This window comes from Eimeria necatrix, genomic scaffold (assembly GCF_000499385.1).
Source record: "Eimeria necatrix Houghton genomic scaffold, Enh_scaff115, whole genome shotgun sequence".
In the NCBI taxonomy this organism is placed as follows: domain Eukaryota; phylum Apicomplexa; class Conoidasida; order Eucoccidiorida; family Eimeriidae; genus Eimeria; species Eimeria necatrix.
Window position 1 is genome coordinate 1 of NW_013654861.1, and position 20000 is coordinate 20000.

The 20000-nt window shown below is 62.6% G+C and overlaps 3 protein-coding genes across 3 annotated transcripts; 1 reads left to right on the plus strand and 2 right to left on the minus strand.

Moving 5' to 3' along the window:
* Positions 1-110: 110 nt before the first annotated feature.
* On the minus strand, positions 111-3966 carry ENH_00005440 (hypothetical protein; the record flags this gene model as incomplete). Its single annotated transcript, XM_013584017.1, has 5 exons — positions 111-226; positions 437-541; positions 833-1021; positions 1168-3016; positions 3637-3966. Coding segments are annotated over 5 exons (2589 nt in total), but the record flags the coding sequence as incomplete, so codon positions are not given.
* A 3032-nt stretch (positions 3967-6998) lies between these two features.
* Positions 6999-12938, plus strand: ENH_00005450 (hypothetical protein, conserved; the record flags this gene model as incomplete). Its single annotated transcript, XM_013584018.1, has 8 exons — positions 6999-7056; positions 7286-7470; positions 7749-10559; positions 10779-10895; positions 11029-11955; positions 12201-12274; positions 12423-12629; positions 12872-12938. 8 exons carry the CDS (start codon positions 6999-7001, stop codon positions 12936-12938), a joined length of 4446 nt encoding a protein of 1481 aa, XP_013439472.1.
* A 2040-nt stretch (positions 12939-14978) lies between these two features.
* ENH_00005460 (hypothetical protein, conserved) lies at positions 14979-19025 on the minus strand (the record flags this gene model as incomplete). Its single annotated transcript, XM_013584019.1, has 3 exons — positions 14979-15726; positions 15812-16615; positions 16834-19025. 3 exons carry the CDS (start codon positions 19023-19025, stop codon positions 14979-14981), a joined length of 3744 nt encoding a protein of 1247 aa, XP_013439473.1.
* Between the last annotated feature and the right edge of the window lie 975 nt (positions 19026-20000).

Sequence of the window (20000 nt, forward strand, 5' to 3'; positions counted from 1 at the left end):
AGGGGGCTTGCTGTGCTGCTGCTGCTGGGGCTGCTGTGGCTGTGGCTGCTGCTGCTGCTGCTGCTGCTGTGGGTGCTGCTGCTGCTGCTGCTGCTGCTGCTGCGGCTTACGGTGGTGTAGGTTACTGTCACATCTCCGGGACGCTGGCCCAGAACTTCGGCGGCGTCTTCCGGCAGCGTCGCCCGCAGCTCCCGCTTCAGCACTGACGCCAGCCGGTGTGCAGTGCCTAACAGCAGCAGCAGCAGCAGCAGCAGCAGCAGCAGCAGCAGCAGCAGAAGCAGCAGCAGAAGCGGGGAAGGGCATTAGGCAAGGCGATTCCAGGCGATCCCAGGCGATCCCCGGCGAAGGCTACTCGCTTGCCGCTGCATGCAGCACTCAAGCAACTGCAGCAGCAGCAGCAGCAGCAGCAGCAGCAGCAGCAAGAGCTGGGACGCACCTGCTGCTCTCAGGTCCGCACCCATTCTCTTCATTGAAGAAATGGAAGTCGAAAAGCGAAGACGCAGACCCCCCAAAACAGCAGCTAAAGCCCCCGCCGAGGCTCCTGCAGCAGCAGCAGCAGCAGCAACAGCAACAGCAACAGCAGCTTGTGCAGCAGGCGCGGGGCAGACGGGGAGGGGCTCACAGTGCAGCAGCAGCAACAGCAACTGCTGCAGCAGCATTCAACAGCTGCTTGCAGCAGCATTCTGACCCTTAGAAGCTACAGTGCACAGCCATCGCTACGGCAGCAGCAGCAGCAGCAGCAGCTGCAACAACAAGGCCTGCAGAAGCGGCACTAGGACCTGTAGCAGCAGCAGCAGCAGCAGCAGCAGCAGCAGCAGCAGCAGCAGATTACCTGCAAGGGGAGTGTATTGGTTCACTACATTTGCTTCGCAAAGGAAACTCAAAACTCCAAAGTGATATGGGGCTAAGAGGCCCGCAGGGGAGAAAGAGAAGCCGAGAGGGGCCTTCAGCAGCGGCGCTGCTGCTGCTGCTGCTGCTGCTGCTGCTGCTGCTGCTGTGGCTGCAGCTCCTGCTGATGCGCCTACGGATGCAGCAGAGCAGCAAAGACACTGGGAAACACAATTTTTAGTGCTCCGGCTGCTGCTGCTGCTGCTGCTGCTGCTGTTGCTGCTGCTGCTGCTTTTGTTGCTGCTGTGGGCGCCTGCTGCTGCGCGGAAAAAGCCGCACCTGCCGCTGCAGCATGCAGTTGCTGCTGCTCGTTGCCTCCTGCTGCTGCTGTTGCTGCAGATGCAGCAGCAGCAGCAGCACCACCGTTCTCCTGACCCGGGGTGAATATGCTCGAGAAGGTCTTCTGTATGTCCATCCACCAATTTGCAGGGCCTTCCTTTTGCTGCTGCTGCTGCTGCTGCTGCTGCTGCTGCTGCTGCTGCTCCCCGCTGCGGTGCTTCTCGCGCACAGCGCCGACAGCAGCAGCAGCATGCGGCACCCACGACTGCGCTGTGCGCTGAAAGGTGGAGGTCCTGAAGTAGCTGCTGCTGCTGCTGCTGCGCTGCCGCTGCAGCTGCTGCTGCTGCTGCTGCTGTTGCTGCTGCTGCTGCTGCTGCTGCTGTGGGACCGGCTTGGAAGCCAAGAAGTCGAAGTGGGCCTCATCGAAGCTGAGTTGCTGCGAGTCCATGCGCAGGGTGGCAGGAGGCGGGGAGGCCTCGCGCTGCTGCTGCTGCTGCTGCTGCTGCTGGTGCTGCTGCTGCTGCTGCTGCGGGCTGCAGCGCTGCAGGCGCTCTGCGGAGACCACCACCCTGCGTCCGCTGCCGGGCTGTTCTTCCTGCTGCTGCTGCTGCTGCTGCTGCTGCTGCTGCTGCTTCCTGGACTGCTTCGGGTGCTTTTTGCTGCGCTGGCGAGGCCCGCCCCTGCGGTGTCTCGGCACCTCGTACACTACGGCGCCGTGGAGGGGCGCTGCTGCTGCTGCATGCTGCTGCAGCTGCTGCTGCAGCAGTTGCTGCAGCAGCTGCTGCTCCTCTTCGCCGTCCGTTGCTGCGCTGCTGCTGGAGGCCAGTGAGGCCTTGCTGCAGCTCCTGCTGAGGCCCAGGGGGGTGGCGGTCGAGTTGCTGCTGCCGCTGTGCTGCTGCTGCTGCTTCTGCTGCTCCTTCAACTCCCCAACGCTCCTGCTGCTGCTGCTGCTGCTGCTGCTGCTGCTGCTGCTGGGGGGCCCATCATAGACCAAACCTAACACGTTGGGGGCCTCGCTGCCGTGGGGCCCCTCCGCTAGCAGCGCAGCAGGTGCTGCTGCTACCTGCAGCGCCTGCTGCTGCTGCAGGCAGCCAGAGCAGACGCGGCGGGGCCCCGTTGCGTCAGCAGCAGCAGCAGCAGCAGCTGCTGCTGCTGCTGCTGCTGCTGTTAGTGTCCCTGTGGGTTGAACGTACGCTACCTGCGCCTCTGGAACTTCTGCTGCTGCTGCTGGCAGCTTGAGCGCTGCTGCTGCTTCTGGGGAGCTGACTGCTGCTGCTGCTGCTGCTGCGCACAGCGCGTCCAGCTCTTCTTCTTCCTGCTGCTGCCGCGCGAGCCGCTGCAGGGCTTCCTGCTCGCGCTGCAGCAGCTGGGGGTCTGCTGCTGCTGCTGCTGCTGCTGCTGCTGCATCTGGCGGCTGCTGCAGCGCAGCAGCCCACCTGCTGCCAGCAAAGAAGTTGTACAGCGCAGCACGGCCGTCGCCCTCCTCCCCCATCCCCAGCAGCTGCTGCACCACCAGAGCAGCAGCAGCAGGACCTCCTGCTGCTGCTGCAGCAATCCCCTGCTGCTCCAGCAGCCGCTCGCGGCAGGCGGGGGTGAGGGCCCCCACGTCTGCGGGCGCCAAGGGCCCCGAGGCTACGGAGCCCATTGCCCCCTGCTGCTGCTGCTGCTGCTGCTGCTGCTGCTGCTGCTGCTGCTGCTGCTGCTGGGCTGCGGCGGCGTTGCTGCTGCTGCTGCGCCTGCTGCTGCTGAGGCCCGGGCAGCAGCTGATGCTGCTTCGCTGCTGCTCCTCCTTAGGCTGCTCCTGCTGACACTGCCGCTGCTGCTGCAGAGGGAAGGTTGGCAGACGTGACTGCAGCAACAGCAGCAGCAACGCGGCAGCAACAACAGCAACAGCAGCAGCAACGGCAGCAGAGATAATGGGACAGCAAGTACACCTGTTCCTAAGGGCCTTTTAGCTGCAGGCTGCTGCAGGTGTGTGGCTGCAGAGCCTCGGCGCCGCTAGCTGCTGCTGCTGCTGCTGCAGCAGCAGGAATCGCCGCTGCTGCTGCTGTTGTTACTGCTGCTGCTGCGAAGTCGGCTCCCGTTGCAGCATATGTGCAGAAAGTTGGGCTCCAGGAACAGCAGGAAGAACGGGAGCCGCCGGTGACGCAGGAACCGCAGCAGCAGCAGCTGCTGCTGCTGCTGCTGTTGCTGCTGCTGCTGCTACTGTCTTCCTAAGGTTGCAGCTGCAACACCGCAGCAGCAACACAAAAAATGAAACACAAATAAAGAAGCAAACAATGAAATTAACCAGCAACTCCGGAGCGCCAGGATCTGCTGCTGCTCCCGCGGCTGTCTTGAGCACCCGGTGTCAATGACCCAGCAGCGGCAGCAGCAGCAGCAGCAGCAGCAGCAGCAGCAGCCCCTGATTCACAACCTGTAGCAGCAGCAGCAGCATCTGCAGTGGGGTAGGAGCAGCATCTGCATCACAGAAATGCTCTTTGTTTCTTTTGTCTTTTTTCTTTCTCCGTTCGAAGTGTTGGTGTTGCTGTTGCTGCTGCTGCTTTTCGTGCTGCTCCTGGTTTTGCTGCTGCTGCGTGATGCTGCTGGAGCAGAGTGCTGCTGCTGCTGCTGCTGCTGCTGTGCTGGCGTTTTGATCCTCAAGTTGGTTTTTTTGTCCTCACGAGAGCGTGTTTTGTGCATAATCAGTTGTGTCTTATGCAGTCTGCATTCCCTGTGGCCGCGCTGCTGCTGCTGCTGCTGCTGCTGCTGCTGCTGCTGCGTCGAGTGTGGGGAGTGGTTGCTGCTGCGGTGTTGCATCCTTTGCAGCAGCTGCTGCGCGTCTGGGTCCATAGTGTCTTATGATGTATCCTGTAGGGCCTGAGGCCTGGCGGCTGCTGGAGGTGCCCCACGCAACTCTTAGTTGTTATCCTTGCTCTGAGAATGGCTATGGGACCCAAGACATGATTCATCAGCAGCAAGAGGGCTGCTGCTGCAGCAGGCGCTGCATCACTTGCTGCAGCAGTTGCCGCTACTGCAGCAGGTGCTGCTGCTGCAGCTGCTGCTGCAGCAGCTGCAGCAGCAGCTGCTGCAGCAGCTGCTGCATTTGGTGCTGCTCAGTTCTGTACTAACCTCCTGCTGCTTGCTTCTCGCAGAGAAGTAGCCACTTCGCCTGGAACTCCCGTGGGTGCAGCAGCAACAGCAGCAGCAGCAGCAGCTGCTGCTGCTGCTGCTGCTGCTGCTATTCGTTCCGGTGCTGCAGTGTGCTATTATCGCTGAGATCATAGGTGCTGCTTCTCTGGGTGCTGCTGCTGCTGTCTCAGGCGCTGCTGTTGCTGCTTGTGCTGCTTTCTACGCTGCTGCTGCTGCTGCTGCTGCTGCTGCTGATTGTTCGCGCCGCCGCAGCTGCTTGGGCTGCTGCTGCTGCGGAAGTTGTTGCTGCAGTTCGTCCTGCTGCTGTTACAGGCTGCTGCTGCAGGTGCTGCTGCTGCAGCGGGCAGCAAAGCGGGCACTGAGCTCGAGAGTTCCCTTTTGCTGCTGCTTGTCAGATATATTCCGCAGCAGCTAAAAAGGTTTTATTTATTTAAATTTACATTTTTTGTTTCTTCTGGTTTGCTTACATGTCTTTTGCTTCCTTGCTGTTGCTGCTGCTGCTGTTGCTGCTGCTGCTGTTGCTGCTGCTGCTGTTGCTGCTGCTGCTGTTGCTGCTGCTGCTGCTGCTGTTGCTGCTGCTGCTGCTGCTCCAGCGGCGTTTTTCGGTGTTGCTGTTGCTGCTCCAGTTCTTAGGCCGCAGCGAGCAGCTGCTGCTCTCACGGGATCTTTTGCTTGTTGGCTAGCTGCAGCAGCTGCAGCAGCAAGCTGCAGCAGCAGCTGGCAGCAGCAAGTGGCAGCAGCAGCTAGTGGCAGCAGCTGCTGGCAGCAGCAGCTGGCCAGGCCTGAAGCAGCTCAGCGCAACGCGAGCTCCCTATCGAGGGTTTAGGGTTTAGGGTTTAGGGTTTAGAGTTTCTGCCTAGCTGCTGTGTCTGCTGCTTTCTGCTGCAGAAGCAGCAGCGCGGCCTTCCTTTGCTGCTGCAGCAGCAAGAAACAATACGGAAAGCCTAACGGTCGCCAAGAGCTGCTGCTGCTGCTGCTGCTGCTATTGCTGCTGGCGCAGCAGCAGCAGCAACAGCAGCAGCAGCAGCAGCCTGGCAGATCTGCCAATCTCGCGTACTTCATATGCCCGGCAGCTCCTTGAGGCGCTAGCCGCAGCTAGCTGCGACTGGAGCTAGCTGCTGCTGCTGCAGCTAATTGCTGCTGCTGCTGCTGCTAATTGCTGCTGCTGCTGCTGCTAATTGCTGTTGCTGCTGCAGCTAATTGCTGCTGCTGCAGCTAATTGCTGCTGCTGCGGCTAATTGCTGCTGCTGAGGCTAATTGCTGCTGCTGCAGCTAATTGCTGCTGCTGCAGCTAATTGCTGCTGCTGCAGCTAATTGCTGCTGCTGCAGCTAATTGCTGCTTCCTGCAGCTAGGTGCAGCTAGGAGCTGTGGATGGCTCCGGAATCTGCAGGCAATCGCTGCAATGCTGGTTGCTGCAGCTGCAATGAGAACAGCAGCAGCAACATCACGGTCAGCAGCAGCAGCAGCAATGCCAGCAGCAGCAGCAGCAAGATCAGCAGCAGTGCCGGCAGCAAGTCCATCAGCGGTGCCGTTAGGCGGCCCAGAAGGAGCGTTCACGCAGCAGCAAGCATGGCAAGAGCAGCTGCAGCTGCAGCAGCAGCAACAGCAGCAGCAGCACGGCTGCTGCTGTTCCGGTCGCTTTGCAATGCAATTGCCGCCCTCGGAAAGAGAGCCGCCTCAGAAAATTTGAATAGCAGCAGAGCCTGTCCTCTTCTCTGCCGCTGCTGCTGCTGCTGCTGCTGCTGCTGCTGCTGCTCGCCTGCAAACGCCGCGGCGAGAGCTGCAGGCGGCGGCCGCCTGCGGCGCAACTTGCAGGTCTTTGAGGAGTTGATTGTGTGCAAGTAAAAACAAATAAAATTCATAAATAGAAAGGCCGGGGTTTGCTGCTGTTGCCGTTTGCTGCATGCAGCTGCCAGACAGCCCTCGCGCTGCCAGCCCGAGCAGCAGCAGCGGCAGCAGCAGCAGCAAAGCATAGCGTGCAATGATGCTGCGGGTCCCTACGATGCGCAACAGCACTGTTAGGTGAAACGTTTCTTGTTTTTGTTTTATTAATTAGCCGCAGAGCAGACACTGTCTGTACACCTGACGGCTGCTGCTGCTGCTGCTGCTGCGGCCCCCAGCGCTGCGCGCCGGGGCGCCAGAAGGCAGCGACGCAGGGAAACGGGCAAGCGGAAGCAGTTAATTGGATTTCTCTCGCTTTATTATCCACTTAAATTACTTCTTTTTAGCTCTGCTGCTGCTTCTTCTAAGCGCGGGGCCTCGGCCTGCGTGCCAGGGTGGGCGCCGCTGGCTTTCCTGCCGCTGCAGCTGCCGCTGCAGCTGCTGCTGCAGCTGCTGCTGCAGCTTCTGCTGCAGCTGCAGCGGCGCCCCCGGCTGCAGCGCCGCGGTTTGCTGCTCCCGGCCTTCCCTTCTTCCCCGCGGGCTGTTGATACACCTGCAGCAGCAGCCCGCCCCTCCGTACGATGAGCTGCTGCAGCTGCTGCAGCAAAAGGCCAGCCGCAGGCGGATGAAGCGACCCAGCAGCAGAGGGAGGCCCCAGGGGCCCCGGGGGCCCCTAGGGCAGCGCTCTAGGAGGCCGCTGGGATCCCCGGGGGCCCCCGGGGGCCCCGGGGGCCCCCGGGGGCTGGGGGCCCCTTGGGGGGCCCCCCTGGGGGGTACAGAGGCCCACTCAGAGCACTCGTGGGGTGCTGACAGCAAAATGGATGCAGCAGCAGACGCGCACAATGCCGAGACATTTGACTTCGACATTCCCGTCGGTGAGCTGCAGCAGCAGCAGCAGCAGCAGCAGCAGCAGCAGCAGCAGCAGCAAAATTCGCTGTGGCAGCTGGGCCTTGCAGCAGCTGGTAGAGGACGCCTTTTGTTTCTCCGTGTTGCTGCTGTCGTTTCCTTGTGCTGCTGCTCTGCAGCTGCTGCTGCTTCCTTCATAATTTTTTGTTTCGGCGTTTGCTGCTGCTGCTGCTGCTGCTGCTGCTGCTGCTGCTTCAGGAGACGACTGGGAGCCCGACGAGGCGCAGTACAAGGAGTTCGAGTTACAGAAGCAGCAGCAGCAGCTGCAGCAACAGCAGCAGCAACAGCAGCAACGGCGGCTGCAGCAGCAGGACGTGCAGCAGCAGCATGACAGGTTTGGCTCTCCAGCCGGCCTCCACAAAAGGAATGAACCTCCAAACCAGGTAAGGACCACTTCTGCTGCTGCTGCTGCTGCTGCTCTTGCTGCTGCTGCTGCTGTTGCTGCTGCTGCCTCTTCTGCTGCTGCCGCTGCTGAATGTGCGCTGGCGTTGCTGCGGCTTTTGCTGCTGCCAGCTGAAGGGCTTTCTTGCCCCCGCTACCGGCACTCCGCTGCGCGAATCCTTGCTGCTGCTGCAGTAAAGCAGCAGCAGCAGCTGCAGCAGCAGCAGCAGCAGCAGCAGCATTTGGCTAGCTTGTCTAGTTTGCTGCTGCTTCCTTGCAGGTCACAGAGCTGCCGGCCTTCTTCAGCACTGACATCAGAGGGCAGCCTGTGGAAGTGCTGCTGGAGTCGCTGGAGCCGGAGCTGCCTGCTGCTGCTGCTGCTGCTGCTGCTGGCAGCAGCAGCAGCAGCAGCAACAGCGAGTTTGGCGCCCTCCATTCAGGCGCTGCGGGCGACCCTTTCGCCTCCACGATGCACCTGCAGGACCTGCAGCAGCAGCAGCAGCAGCACCTGCAGCAGCAGCAGCAGTTGGAGCAGCAGCACTTGAAGCAGCAGCAGCAGCAGCTGGAACAGCAGCACCTGCAGCAGCAGCAGCTGAGGCAGCTTCAGCGGCAGGAACTGCAGCAGCTTCAGCAGCACGCGTACCACCAGCAGCGCGTCAGCAACTCAGCAGCAACAGCAGCAGCAGCAGCAGCAGCAGCAGCAGCAGCAGCAGACACTCTGCTGCCTCACGGGCAGGGCCGCTGCCTCTCCCCGGGGGGCCCCCCTGAGGGGCCCCCCGGGGGCCCCCCTCTTCATTCTTTGCTCGCGGGGCTCAGCAGCAAAATGCATTACCCTCCGCCAGGTTTTGACGGCGTTTCACTGCAGCAGCAGCAGCAGCAGCGGCAGGCAGCAGCAGCAGCAGCAGCAGCGGCTCTCAGCAGAGACCCAGCGGTCCTCATCACTGACTCCGGAGGCGGGGGGCCCCCTGTGGGGGCCCCCATGGGGGCCCCCATGGGGGCCCCTATGGGGGCCCCCGTGGGGGCCCCCGTGGGGGCCCCTGTGGGGGCCCCCCTTCAGTGGCAGCGCAGCAGCAGCGGGGGGGCTGGCTCGGACCTGCTGGAGACGCCGCAAGGAGATTACCCTGCTGCTGCTGCTGCTGCTGCTGCTGCTGTGGGTCTTCGTGCTGCTGCACAGGGTGCAGAGGTTCAGGCGCAACTGCAGCAGCTGCAGCAAAGTGCTGCTGCTGCTGCTGCGCCTCCCCCGCCGGGCTGGGACAACCCAGATGATCTGTGGAACAAATCCCTTCTCGACCAGCAGCAGCAGCAGCAGCAGCAGCAAGTGCAGCAGCTGCTGCTGCTGCAACAGAAGCAGCGGCACGGTGCCCTCGGCAGCCTTGGGGGCGGTGCAGCAGCAGCTCCCCAGCAGCAGCAGCCGCAGCAAGACCCTGTGCTGCAGCACGAGGCGCTGGAGCAGCAGCTGCTACAGCAGCAACAGCGGCAGCAGCAGCAGCAGCAGCAATGGCTAAGTGGCTTCGAGAGAGAGAACGCGACAAGCAACTACACACCAAAACAGGAGCTGCAGCAGCAGCAGCAACAGCAGCAGCAGCAGCAGCAGCAGCAGCAACGAAGAGGCTCAATGGGAGCCCATAGAGGTGCTGAAGGAAGCCGGAATGCTGGGGCAGCTCACGGCTGGCTGCTGGGTGAGAGCAGCAGCAACGGGGAGCAGCAGCAGCAGCAGCAGCAGCGTGTGCGGGGGCAGCAGCCGCCAACGCAGCAGCAGAGGCGCAAGCAGCAGCAACAACAGCAGCAACAGCAGCAGCAAGAGAAGGGACGACGCCACCCGAAGCAGCAGGACGCTGCAGCTCTCAGCAGCAGCAGCAGCAGCAAGACAGGCAGCAAGGCAGTTGAGCACGGCGTGTCTCCGAGCAGCGCAAACGAACGCAGCAGCAACAGCAGCAGCAGCAGCAGCAGCAGCAGCAGCATTTGGCCTCCCCCCATTTTCCCGCAGACCCGAGCTCTAGTAGACTACATTATTAAAAACAAAATCAGCGACGCAACTCGCTGGTTTGGTTCGCTGCCGGAGGGCCTCACGGGCCCCCCTGCTGCTGCTGCTGCTGCTGCTGCTGCTGCTAACTCGCCCAGCAGCAGCAGCAGCAGCAGCCCCGGCGCGGCGGCCCTGCACAGCCCGAGCAGCAGCAGCCCGGCGTCGACGACGCCGCCGCCGACGGCGAGCAGCACCAGCGCCGCTGGCAGCGGCAGCAGCAGCGCCACCAGCAGCAGCAGCAGCAGCAGCAGCAGCAGCAGCAGCAGCAGCAGCAGCAGCAGCGGGAGCGGGTTCATGACTGCGCACGACCTCGATGTCATCCTTAGGGTGCAGCTGGCCCAGACTTCGCGGCGGCCGGAGCTGCAGCGGTACACAGGGCGTTGGAATTTCAAGTGTTTGTGGGGTTCTAAGAAGGAGAGCAGCAGCAGCAGCAGCAGCAGCAGCAGCAGCAGCAGGAGCTGCTGCGAGCTGGAGGCGGAGGTGCGCCAGCAGCTCGCCCGCGCGCACGGCGAGGGGGGCCTCCTCGCGGCCGCGGCGGCTGCTGCTGCTCCTGCTGCAGCAGCAGCAGCAGCAGCAGCAGCAGCAGCCTGGGACAGCAGCAACACGCCGGGCCTCCTAGTCAGCTCTTCAGCCATGCACCAGCGGCTTCTGGGCTCTCTCTCAGCAGCAGAAGCAGCAGCAAGCCTGCAGCCACCTGTGCAGCAGCAGCAGCAGCAGCAGCAGCAGCAGCAGCAGGCTGCTGCGGACGCAACGTCCCCGGACGCGGAGGCCACGGCCGACTCCGGCGCGAGCGGCAGCAGCAGCAGCAGCAACGCCGCAGCCAGCGCCACACCCAGCAGCAGCAGCAGCAGCAGCAGCAGCAGCAGCAGCAGCAGCGGGGTCCACAAGAAATTTGGCAGAGTCGCCTATGCCTCCATTAGGCACCCCAGAAACATTATTCATATTGACAGGGGGCCCCCCCAAGAGGAGGGGCCCCCTGGGGGCCCCCCTGAGGGCCCCAAAGCAGCAGGCAGCACTTTAGCTGCTGCTGCGCGCAGCAAGCACCCCGGCCAAGATTTCGTTAGACAGGTTCGTGCTGCTGCTGCTGCTGCTGCTGCTGCTGCTGCTGCTGCTGTTAAGGGGTTTGCTGCGTTGCAGAGGCGCATGTCGTTGCTGCTTTTCGTCGCCTCGTCGGCTGCTGCTGCTTCTGTTGCTTCTGCTGCGAGCGTTGTTGCTGCTGCTTCTCCTGCTGCTTCTGCTGCAAGCGTTGCTGCTGCTGCTGCTGCTGCTGCTGCTGGTTTGCTGCAGTTGGCCCTCGGGGCCCCCGGGCTGTCGCTGCTGCAGCGCTCTTTGGCTCTGAACTCCATCATAGAGGACTGCCACGACATTAGACTTGCTGCAGCAGCGCTTCAAGGGGAGCTGGAGGTTAGTGAGGGTTTAGGGTTTAGGGTTTAGGGTTTAGGGTTTAGGGTTTGGAACTCGGGCCTCTTGTGCCCGCAAAGCTTGGCTTGTTGCAGCTCAGCTGCTGCTGATGCTGCTGCTGCTGCGGGTGCTGCAGGAGTGTCCAGCGAGCCACGTTGCTGCTCGGGGACAACTGCAGCAGCAGCTGCAGCACACGCTGCTGCAGGCAGCAGAGCTGCTGCTGCTGCGGCACTGCTGCACTTCTTTGCCGCTGCCAATGCCCTTCCTGCTGGACTTTTGGGCCCCAGCAATTTGCCCCTCTGCTGCTGCGTATGTCTCGCGGCTGCGGCAGCACTACCTGCGGCTGCAGCAGCAGCAGCAGCAGCAGCAGCAGGAGCAGCAGCAGGAGCAGCAGGAAGAAGGGTTCCTTGGGGCGCTTCCGCCGGGCCTGAGCAGCCTTGTTACAGAGGGCCGCAGCAGCACCAAGTGGCTCATCAGCAGTGTCAGCAGCAGCAGCAAGGGCCTGCGGCTGCTGCTGCTGCTGCTGCCCATGCTCACCGACGCCTGCACCTCTTTGCTGCTGCAGGGGCTGCTGCTGTGCCCCGAGGCCCTCCTTGAGGTCTTTGCAGACGCGGACGCTGTCCTAGCAGCAGCAGCAGCAGGACCCTCCGCAGCAGCAGCAGCAGCAGCAATAGAAGGGGCCTCAGGGGCTCCAGCAGCAGCAGCAGCAGCAGCAGGAGCCCCTGCAGCAGCAGCAGCAGCTGCTGCTGCGGACGACTGCAGCCTGCGGCTGTTCGAGGAGGTGATGCGGTCGACGGGGACAGCAGCAGCAGCACTTGCTGCGCTGCCCAAGAACAGCCTGCTCAGTTTGCTGCTGCAGCAGCAGCAGGGGGGCCACGAGCGCAGCAGCACTTGCTGCTTCTTGCTGCTGGGGGTCCTCAGGGTCTTAAGGGCTGCGGGGCCTTCCCGCACAGCTGTCTTGTGCAGCTTCTTAGATGTGCTCGACTGGGGCCTGCAGCAGCAGCAGCAGCAGCAGCAGCAGCAGCAGCAGCAGGCCTCGCTGGTCGCCATGGCGGCCCACATGGTGAGTTACTGTTGCTGCTGCTGTTGCTGCTGCTGCTGCTGCTATTGCTGCTGCTGTTATTGCTGCTGCTGGAGGTTGTGGGTGCGCTTTGCGGCGGACTGATACGTGTATGAAGTGCTGCCGCTGTGCACTGCTGCTGCTGCTGCTGCTGCAGCTGCTGTTAATGAATGTGTTATCTTTTGGACTGAAGACGTGCTGGGTTGCTGCTGCTGCTGCTGCTGCTGCTGTTGCTGTTGTTGCTGCAGAGCGGAGCCTGTCTTCTTGCGCTCCTAACAATTCACCTTCCTCGCGCTGAGGGTACTGCAAACCCTGGACAAATGTGAGAGATTAGGGTTTAGGGTTTAGGGTTTAGGGTTTAGGGTTTGTGGCTTGGAGCAAAGAGTCTAGGTAGCCTGTCGTCTACGTCAAGGGCTGCAAGTTTAGCGGTGTTGCTGCTGCTGCTGCTGCTGCTGCTGCTGCTGCTGCAGGAAAGTGATAACGCGTTTTCTGTGTATGGTGACGGAGGCGTTGGTGTCTTTGCTGGCGAAGAACTCTGACGAAGCAACAGACCAGCAGCAGCAGCAGCAGCAGCAGCAGCAGCAGCAGCAGCAGCGGCTGCGGCCTCTGATCCGCTGCCTGCTGCAGCAAGCGAGACAGTGCCCCGCATGGGCTGCCACAATCACCACCCAAGCCATGTCCGTTCGCCTCGAAGTCCCTTTTTGCTGCTGCTGCTGCTGCTGCTGCTGCTGTTTTGCTGCTGCTGTGTCTGCCGATATACGCGAGCCTCTCTGCCACTGTCTCTAGTGTTGCACTGCTGCCCTGCTGCTGCTGCTGCTGCTGCTGTTGCTGCTGCTGCTGCTGCTGGCCTTCGCCGTAGATTCTGTTGTTTTTGCGTCAATTTTAGTTTTTGCTGCTGCTGCGCTGCTGCGTTCCGCAGGAGCTGCCTAGGGGAGGCAGCAGCACGGGCCTTCTTGGCCTCTCTGGTGTCTGCAACGGAGTTTTAGCTGCTGCTGCAGTTGCTGCTGCAGCTGTCGCCACTGCTTTTCTTGTTGCAGCGCTTGCTGCTGCAGCTTTCTTCGCTGTTCCTACAGCCCCCCATTAAGCAGCCGTGACCGCGAGGTCTGCTGCACTTGCTGCTGCTGCACTTGCTGCAGCTGTGCTTGCTGCAACAGCAGAACCCTCTGCTTCTGTGAAAGCATTAGCAGCAGAGCAGCTGCAGCTGCAGCAAGCGCTGAAGCGAAAGTGCAGCTGCAGGTGCTGCTGCAGCAGGCTATTAGTGCTGCAGCAGAAGGTGCCGCGGCGCTTTAGAGTTGCTGCTGCTTCAGCAGCAAGCCTGCTGCGACAACTTAGAGTTGCTCCTGCCGCTGCTGCAGCAGCTACAGGAGCGGCAGCAGCAGCAGCTGCTGCTGCTGCTGCTGCTACGAGGCAGCGAGAGTTAGAGTGCGCATATGTTTTGCTGCTGCTGGGCGCAGCAGCAGCAGGCGGTGCAAACGTCAGTCAAGACTGCTAAAGGGTTCCTCGTGGCCACGAGGAGATAAGACAAATGATAAAACTGATTAAATTAGAAATGAATAAAACTAAATGAAAAACTTATTAAATTAAAAATAAATAAAAGTAAAGCAAATGGAAATGAATAAATTAATTGTAAGGAGGAGCAGCTACAGGCAACACTGCGGACAGGCGCACGAGGTGTAGTCGGAGCTGGGAGGCGAATAATGGGAAGTAAAAGCAAACAAAAATAAATGAAGATGAATTTAAATTAGAAAATAAATCGAAAGAATCCAAATTAAAATTAAAAAAAAACAGAATAAAGCGAAAGGACGGCTCAGCAGCAAGCCGCTGCAGACAGCAAAATCAACAGCAACAGAAGCAGCAGCAGCAGCAGCAGCAGCAGCAACAGCAGGGCTGCAGCAAGAAAAGAACTTAATTAAAACAAAGGCAAATGGCCTTCAAAATGTACTTGCCTTCGCACACATAACATGGAGTGTACGTACACCGCAACAGGAAGACATTTATGCACTCAAAATTCGCATTTTCAAATTCAGAAATTAATTTCATCTGCGCGTCTAAAAAGATCTGTGAGCAGGACGCTGTGCTGCTACTCGCGTGAAAATCTTTCATCAATTTTCTTTTTTTTTTAATTTTGTTTTTCTTTTTTTGTTCAAATGACCCGCATGCATATCTCCAGCTCGAGGCCTTCATCTGCATTTGCCATTTAGCACCAAAAATGAAATCCAAAATCCCGAAATTCGTCCAAATACACCTTCTAATCCCGAGGCCCCAGGGGGCCCCCGAGGCCCCGGGGGGCCCCCAAGACCCCGGGGGGCCCCCGAGGCCCCAGGGGGCCCCCGATGCCCCGGGGGGCCCCCGAGGCGCCGGGGTGCCCCCGAGGCCCCAGGGGGCCCCGAGGGCCCCAGGAGGCCCACAGGCTCAGGGGGCCCCCCAGCCCCCAGGGGGGCCCCGAGGCCTCAGGGGGCCCCGGGGCCCCCCTGGGGCCTCCAGATTTTAATTCTTGGGAGGTATGGAGGGCCCTTTAGAGGAAAAGGCATTTTTGTGTTTTTGTTTGGCTCTGTGGGGCCCCTGGCCCTGTCCATAGAGTGCAGAGTTTCTAATTTTTGGAACTATTAGAGCTTTTGATTTGCTAAGAAGCATTTCTGTGCAGCTCTTTGCACTTCTCCCAGCCCAGGGGCCCCTCGGGGGCCCCTCCGGGGCCCCTCGGGGGCCCCTATGCCCCAGGGGGGCCCCCCAGTGTGCAGAAAGCACCAGAGGGTCACTTTTTTCACAAGTACGAAATAAAAAGAAGTAAAGACGGAAAGTATGAAATAAAGTCAAGCCTCAGGCGGGGGCCGCGCTGGGGGGGCCCCAGGCGGCCCGCTCCTCCAGCGCGGGCCTCTGCAGCCCCTGAATTACTATGTGACCACTGGGGTGACCACTGGTCACCTCGGAGGTCCAGGGCCCCAGGCACACCTCGGGCTGCCAGTCCTCAGTGGACTCTACGGAGATGTAGGGCCTCCACACGGAGCGGTCGCTGTCTGCTGCTCTGCTCAGCAGCTGCAGGGGGGGCCCCCCAGGCCCGGCGGGGGGGGCCCCTCTTCGCGCGGAGTGAAGACCACCACCCGCGGCTGCAGCTGCTGCGGGGGCCCCCCGCCAGCAGCAGCAGAGCCCCGCTGGGGCTGCGCCTGCGGCTCTGCTGCCTGGCCTCCCTCTGCAGCAGCAGGCGCGCCCGCCGCTGCTGCTGCTGCTGCTGCTGCTGCTGCAGGTGCTGCAGCAGCAGCAGCAGCAGCAGGCAAGAACTGCTCGTCTATTATGAGGTGCCGCGTGGTGAAGATCTGCACCAAAGGCCGGGGCCCCCTTCTGCAGTGTACGTACGGCTGAAAGCTGGGCCGCTGCCGAATTTCTATGCGGGGAGTTTTGCTGCGCAGCAGCAGCAGCACGGGCTGTTCTGCTGCAGGGGCCTCTGTGGGGGCGAGGCCCTCTTCGACTGGCTGCAGCAGCGCAGCAGCAGGGGAGCAGCAGCGCGTCAGCTCCCCGGCCTCCGCCTTGCCTGCTGCTGCTGCTGCTGCTGCTGCTGCTTCTGCCGCTGCTGCTGCTGCTGCTGCCGGCGTCCGCGGCGTGGGCGGCGAAGCGGCTTCGTCGTCGGTGACTGCAGCTGCAGGGTCGACGCCAGCAGCAGCAGCAGCAGCAGCAGCAGCAGCAGGCGCTGCTGCTGCTGCTGCTGCTGCTGCCTCTTCCTTGGCCCTGGCTATTGCGTGCAGACTCTGCTGCATGTCCTCCAGCTGCTCCTCGAGGTCTCTGTAGCACATCTTTATAGCAGCAACTTCGTCTTCCTGCTGCACCCGGAGCCGCAGCAGCAGCAGCAGCAGCAAGAGACCCGAACGGCGCCCACGGCGCCGGCGGCCGCTCGGGGCCCCCCAGCGGGGGCCCCCGCAGCTGAAAGCCCGTCAGCCAGGCCCGCTGCTGCAGCTGCTGCTGCACTGCATCAAGCCGCTGCAGCAGACACTTTGCTTCGGAAAGGTGCCCGTTGAGCGCATTCAGAGCTTCCTGCTGCTGCTGCTGCTGCTGCCACACCTCCTGCTGCGTCCGCCGCACCAGCTGCTTCAGCTCGTCCGCCCTGCTGCACTCGGGGGGCCCCCCAGCCCCGCTTGGGGGCCCCCCTGCTGCACCAGGGGGGCCCCCCTGGGGGCCCCCTGGGTACTGTGGGGGGCAGGGCATGAGGGGGCCCTTGGGCTGGCCGAGCAAGCTCTTTCTGGGCGACACTGCTGCTGCTGCTGCTGCTGCTGCTGGCGCCTGGGCGTTTGCAGCAGCAGCAGCAGCAGCAGCAGCAGCAAAGGAGGCCTCGATGGCCCCGAACTCCCCCAGAGCGCTTTCGAGCTGCTGCTGCTGCCGCTCCAGCAGCTGCTGCGTCCTCTCGAGCCCCTGCAGCAGCTTGCTGAAGCTGCCGCCGCTGCTGCTGCTGCTGTCCTCCGCAGCCAGGCGGCCGCCCAGCGCCCGGGGGGCCCCCCCCAACTCCCGGGGGGCCCCCCCCAAGTCCCGGGGGGCCCCCCCCAGCCCCAGGGGGGGCCCCCCTGCCCCTGGGGCCCCTGGGGGCCCCTCTTCCCCCTCCAAGTGCTGCAGCAAAGTCCGCAGCGTGTCTTGGCAAAGCCGCGACAGCCGCAGCTCCGGCTGCGTCGACTGCCATATGCTGCTAAGGTCCACAGCTTCGCACTCGGGGGGGGGCCCCCGGATGCACACCAGGGGCCCCGGGGGCCCCCCCCGCCCGCAGGGCCCCAGGGGGCCCCTGGGGGCCAGTCTCCCGAGTCTCCGGTTAGCAGCAGGCTCTGGGCCGTCGAGCTGCTGGGGTTTGAAGCTGCGTCGCTCGGGGCAGTACCCAGGGGGGCCCCCCCTGGGGGCCCCCCTGACAAGGGGCCCCTCCAGCTATCTAGGGAGCTCCTGCTGTCCTGGGGGCCCCTCATGTCTTGAGGGGCCCCCTGGAGGCCCCCTAGGGGGGCCCCCGGGGGGCCCCCCAGGGGGGGCCCCCAGGGGGCCCCCCAGGGGGCCCCCCAGGGGGCCCCCGGGGGCCCCTCTTGGGGGCTGGCGAGCTCGAAGCTGGCCTGTTTGTACTTGAGACTCTTCTGCAGCCACAGCAGCAGCTCGGAACGCCGCTGCGCCGACAGCAGCAAATCTGCAGCAACCTGCAGCACAATAACAACTGCAGCAGACACGTGGCGGCCAGCGCCGAGGCCCAGGCCCAGGCCCACCTCCAGGAGGCCCTCGGGGGCCCCCTCGGGGGCCCCCTCGGGGGCCCCCTCGGGGGGCCCCTCGGGGGGCCCCCCGGGGGGGCCCCCGAAGGGGCCCCCGAAGGGGCCCTCGAAGGGGCCCTCAAAGGGCCCCTCTTGCCCACTCACGGAACTGCTCCCAGCAGGCTCCCAGGCCAGGGGGGCCCCCTCGGGGGGCCCCACAAAAGTGGCGGCTTCAGGGTTCAGCCCGCCGCTGGGGGCCCCCAAAAGGGCCCCCAGGGGGGCCCCCCAGGGGGCCCCCCAGGGGGCCCCCCCCAAAGACCCTGTGGGGCCCCACACTGCTTCTGTACCCACACTGGTCCAGGAAAAGTAAGAGCTGGAGGTGTCTGCGCTGCTGCAGCTGGCGGAGGAGCCCCCTGGGTTGGAGGGGGCCTCGCAGTCCAGCAGCAGCGAGCGCGCTGCTGCTGCTGCTGCTGCTGCTGCTGCTGCTGCTGCTGCTGCTGGAGCAGTGGCAGCAGCGGGAGGCGCTGCTGCAGCAGACACTGTCGCAGCTGTCGAGTCGCTGTTCGCTGCCGGCGTTCCCGTTGCAGCTGCTGCGCCCGGCAAAACAGCCGCAGAGCTCAGAGACAGCCCCTGCTGCTGCTGCTGCTGCTGCTGCTGCTGCTGCTGCTGCTCGATCTCCGCAGATCCACCAGGAGGCCCCGGGGGCCCCCTGGGCACCTGAGGCATTCGGGGCCCCGGGGGGCCCCCTAGTACCTGCGGCTCCAGGGGCCCCTCACGGGCTAGTGCCAAATGGGGCCCCAGGGGCCCCTGTGGGGCGGGGGGCCCCAGGGGCCCCCGTGGGGCTGGGGGCCCCAGGGGCCCCTGTGGGGCTGGGGGCCCCAGGGGCCCCTGTGTGGGCCCCTGTGGGGCCCCTGGGGCTGTGGGCCCTGGGGGCCCCCGGGGGCCTGCGGGCGCTAGGGGGCCCTGCGGGTCTTTTGCCAGCGGCGCTTGCGGGCGCTGCACAGCCTGCTGCTGCTGCTGCTGCTGCTGCTGCTGCTGCTGCTGCTGCTGCTGCTGCTGCTGCTGCTGCTGCTGCTTTGCGCCATCCCCGCTTTGCTGCTGGCCGGCGACTGCTGCTGCTGCTGGCGCTGCGGCTATTTGGTTGTCTAGGAAGTCAAAGATCCACCGCCACAGCCGCGGCGGAGAGGCGGGGGTCCACTCGGGCGCGGGGGCTGTTGCTGCTGCTGCTGCTGCTGCTGCTGCTGCTGTTGGCGCTGTGGCTGGTGCTGCTGCTGCTGCTGGCGCTGTTGCTGCAGCAGCTGCTGCTGCTGCTGGCGCTGTGGGCGGAGCCGCCGACGGGCGGCGAGGCGGGCTCGGACTGGCGGGGGCTGCTGAGGCCAAGACCTTAGCTGCTGCCTCGCGCACTGCTGCAGTTAGTTTTGCTGCTGCTCCAGGTGCTGCTGCTCCTGGTGCTGCTGCTGCTGCTGCTGCTGCTGCTGAAAGAGATGAAGTCGGACCTGCTGCTGCTGCGGCTACTGAAGATCCTGCTGCCGCGCGCACGGGGGCTGCGATCGGGCCCACTCCTAATGTGTCGGTATTTGCGGCTGCTGCTGCTGCTGCTACTGCAGCAGCAGCAGCACCTTCCGGGCCCCTCCGCTGCTGCTGCTGCTGCTGCTGCTGCTGCTGCTCTTGTTTAGCAGAAACACCAACAGAAGAAGGGGAGGAAGCTACGGAGATCCCTGGAGAGCAGCTTGCAGGGGGGGGGGCCCCCGGGGTGTGGGGCCCCCCACCCGCTGCTGCTTCTGTGGGCTTTGGGGGGCCCCCAGGAGACGGAATCCTTAAAGGGGGCCCTATAGGCCAGCCCTCTGAAACTGCAAAAGGTGGAAAGCTCATTGGCTAAGAAATAGGGGGGGAGAAGTACCTGTGTGCGCGCTGCAGCAGCAGCAGCGGCTGCTGCTGCTGCTGCAGCAGCTTGTGTTGCTGCAGCTGCTGCAGCCGCAGCCGCTGCCGCAGCTGCAGCAACAATGGCGATGCAGCAGCAGCGACGGCCTGCTGCCCTGTAGATTTATCCAACAAATGGACAAATTGCTGCTGCAGAGACCCAACAGCTGCAGCAGCTGCTGCTGCTGCAGCAGGCCGCCTGCGGAGGCGGCGGCGTCTTCGCATGCGCTGGGGGCTTGACCAGCAGCAACATCTCGATTGTCAGCTGCAAACCGTCTTCGTTCTTAATTTTTGAAAAGAATTTAAATTTAAATTAATTTAATTCAAATGATTTCAAAATAAATTCAACAGAAGAGCCGCTCAGAAGCTCTCAGACGCCCTCTGGCCAGCAGGCGGCAGAGCCCGTGCCTCGACGGCGCCACTCCAGCAGCCCCGCCTTTTCGTTTTTCCCCTCAATAAGAAATAAAAAGGATTTATTTCTGATTAAAGAATGAAATAAATTCAATTCAATTAAATACATTCAAAAATTGAGCCCACAATTGAAACCAGTTGTCTGAACTCCGCAGCGCAGGAAAAGCAAAAATGAAATACAAAGAAAGTAAATTCAGGACCACAGCGTGGCTCTGGAGTGTACGTACACCTCGGGTTGGTGGCCCACCACATATTCTGTTTCTTCTGTAAATATAAAATGTAGAAGTAAATAAGAGCTTTGCAACAAACCAGAAATACATTATGCAGGTAAGTTGACCCCTCCTGTCTGATGCCTTTTATCTTATACGCAACGTGCCCAGCTAGCTAGCTAGCTAGCTAATGGGCTATCTAGCCAGCTAGCTAGCTAATCGGCTGTCTAGCCAGCTAGCTAGCTAATCGGCTGTCTAGCTAGCTAGCTAGCTGGCTGGTTGTCTGGGGTGTTATTCTCTCTAGTTA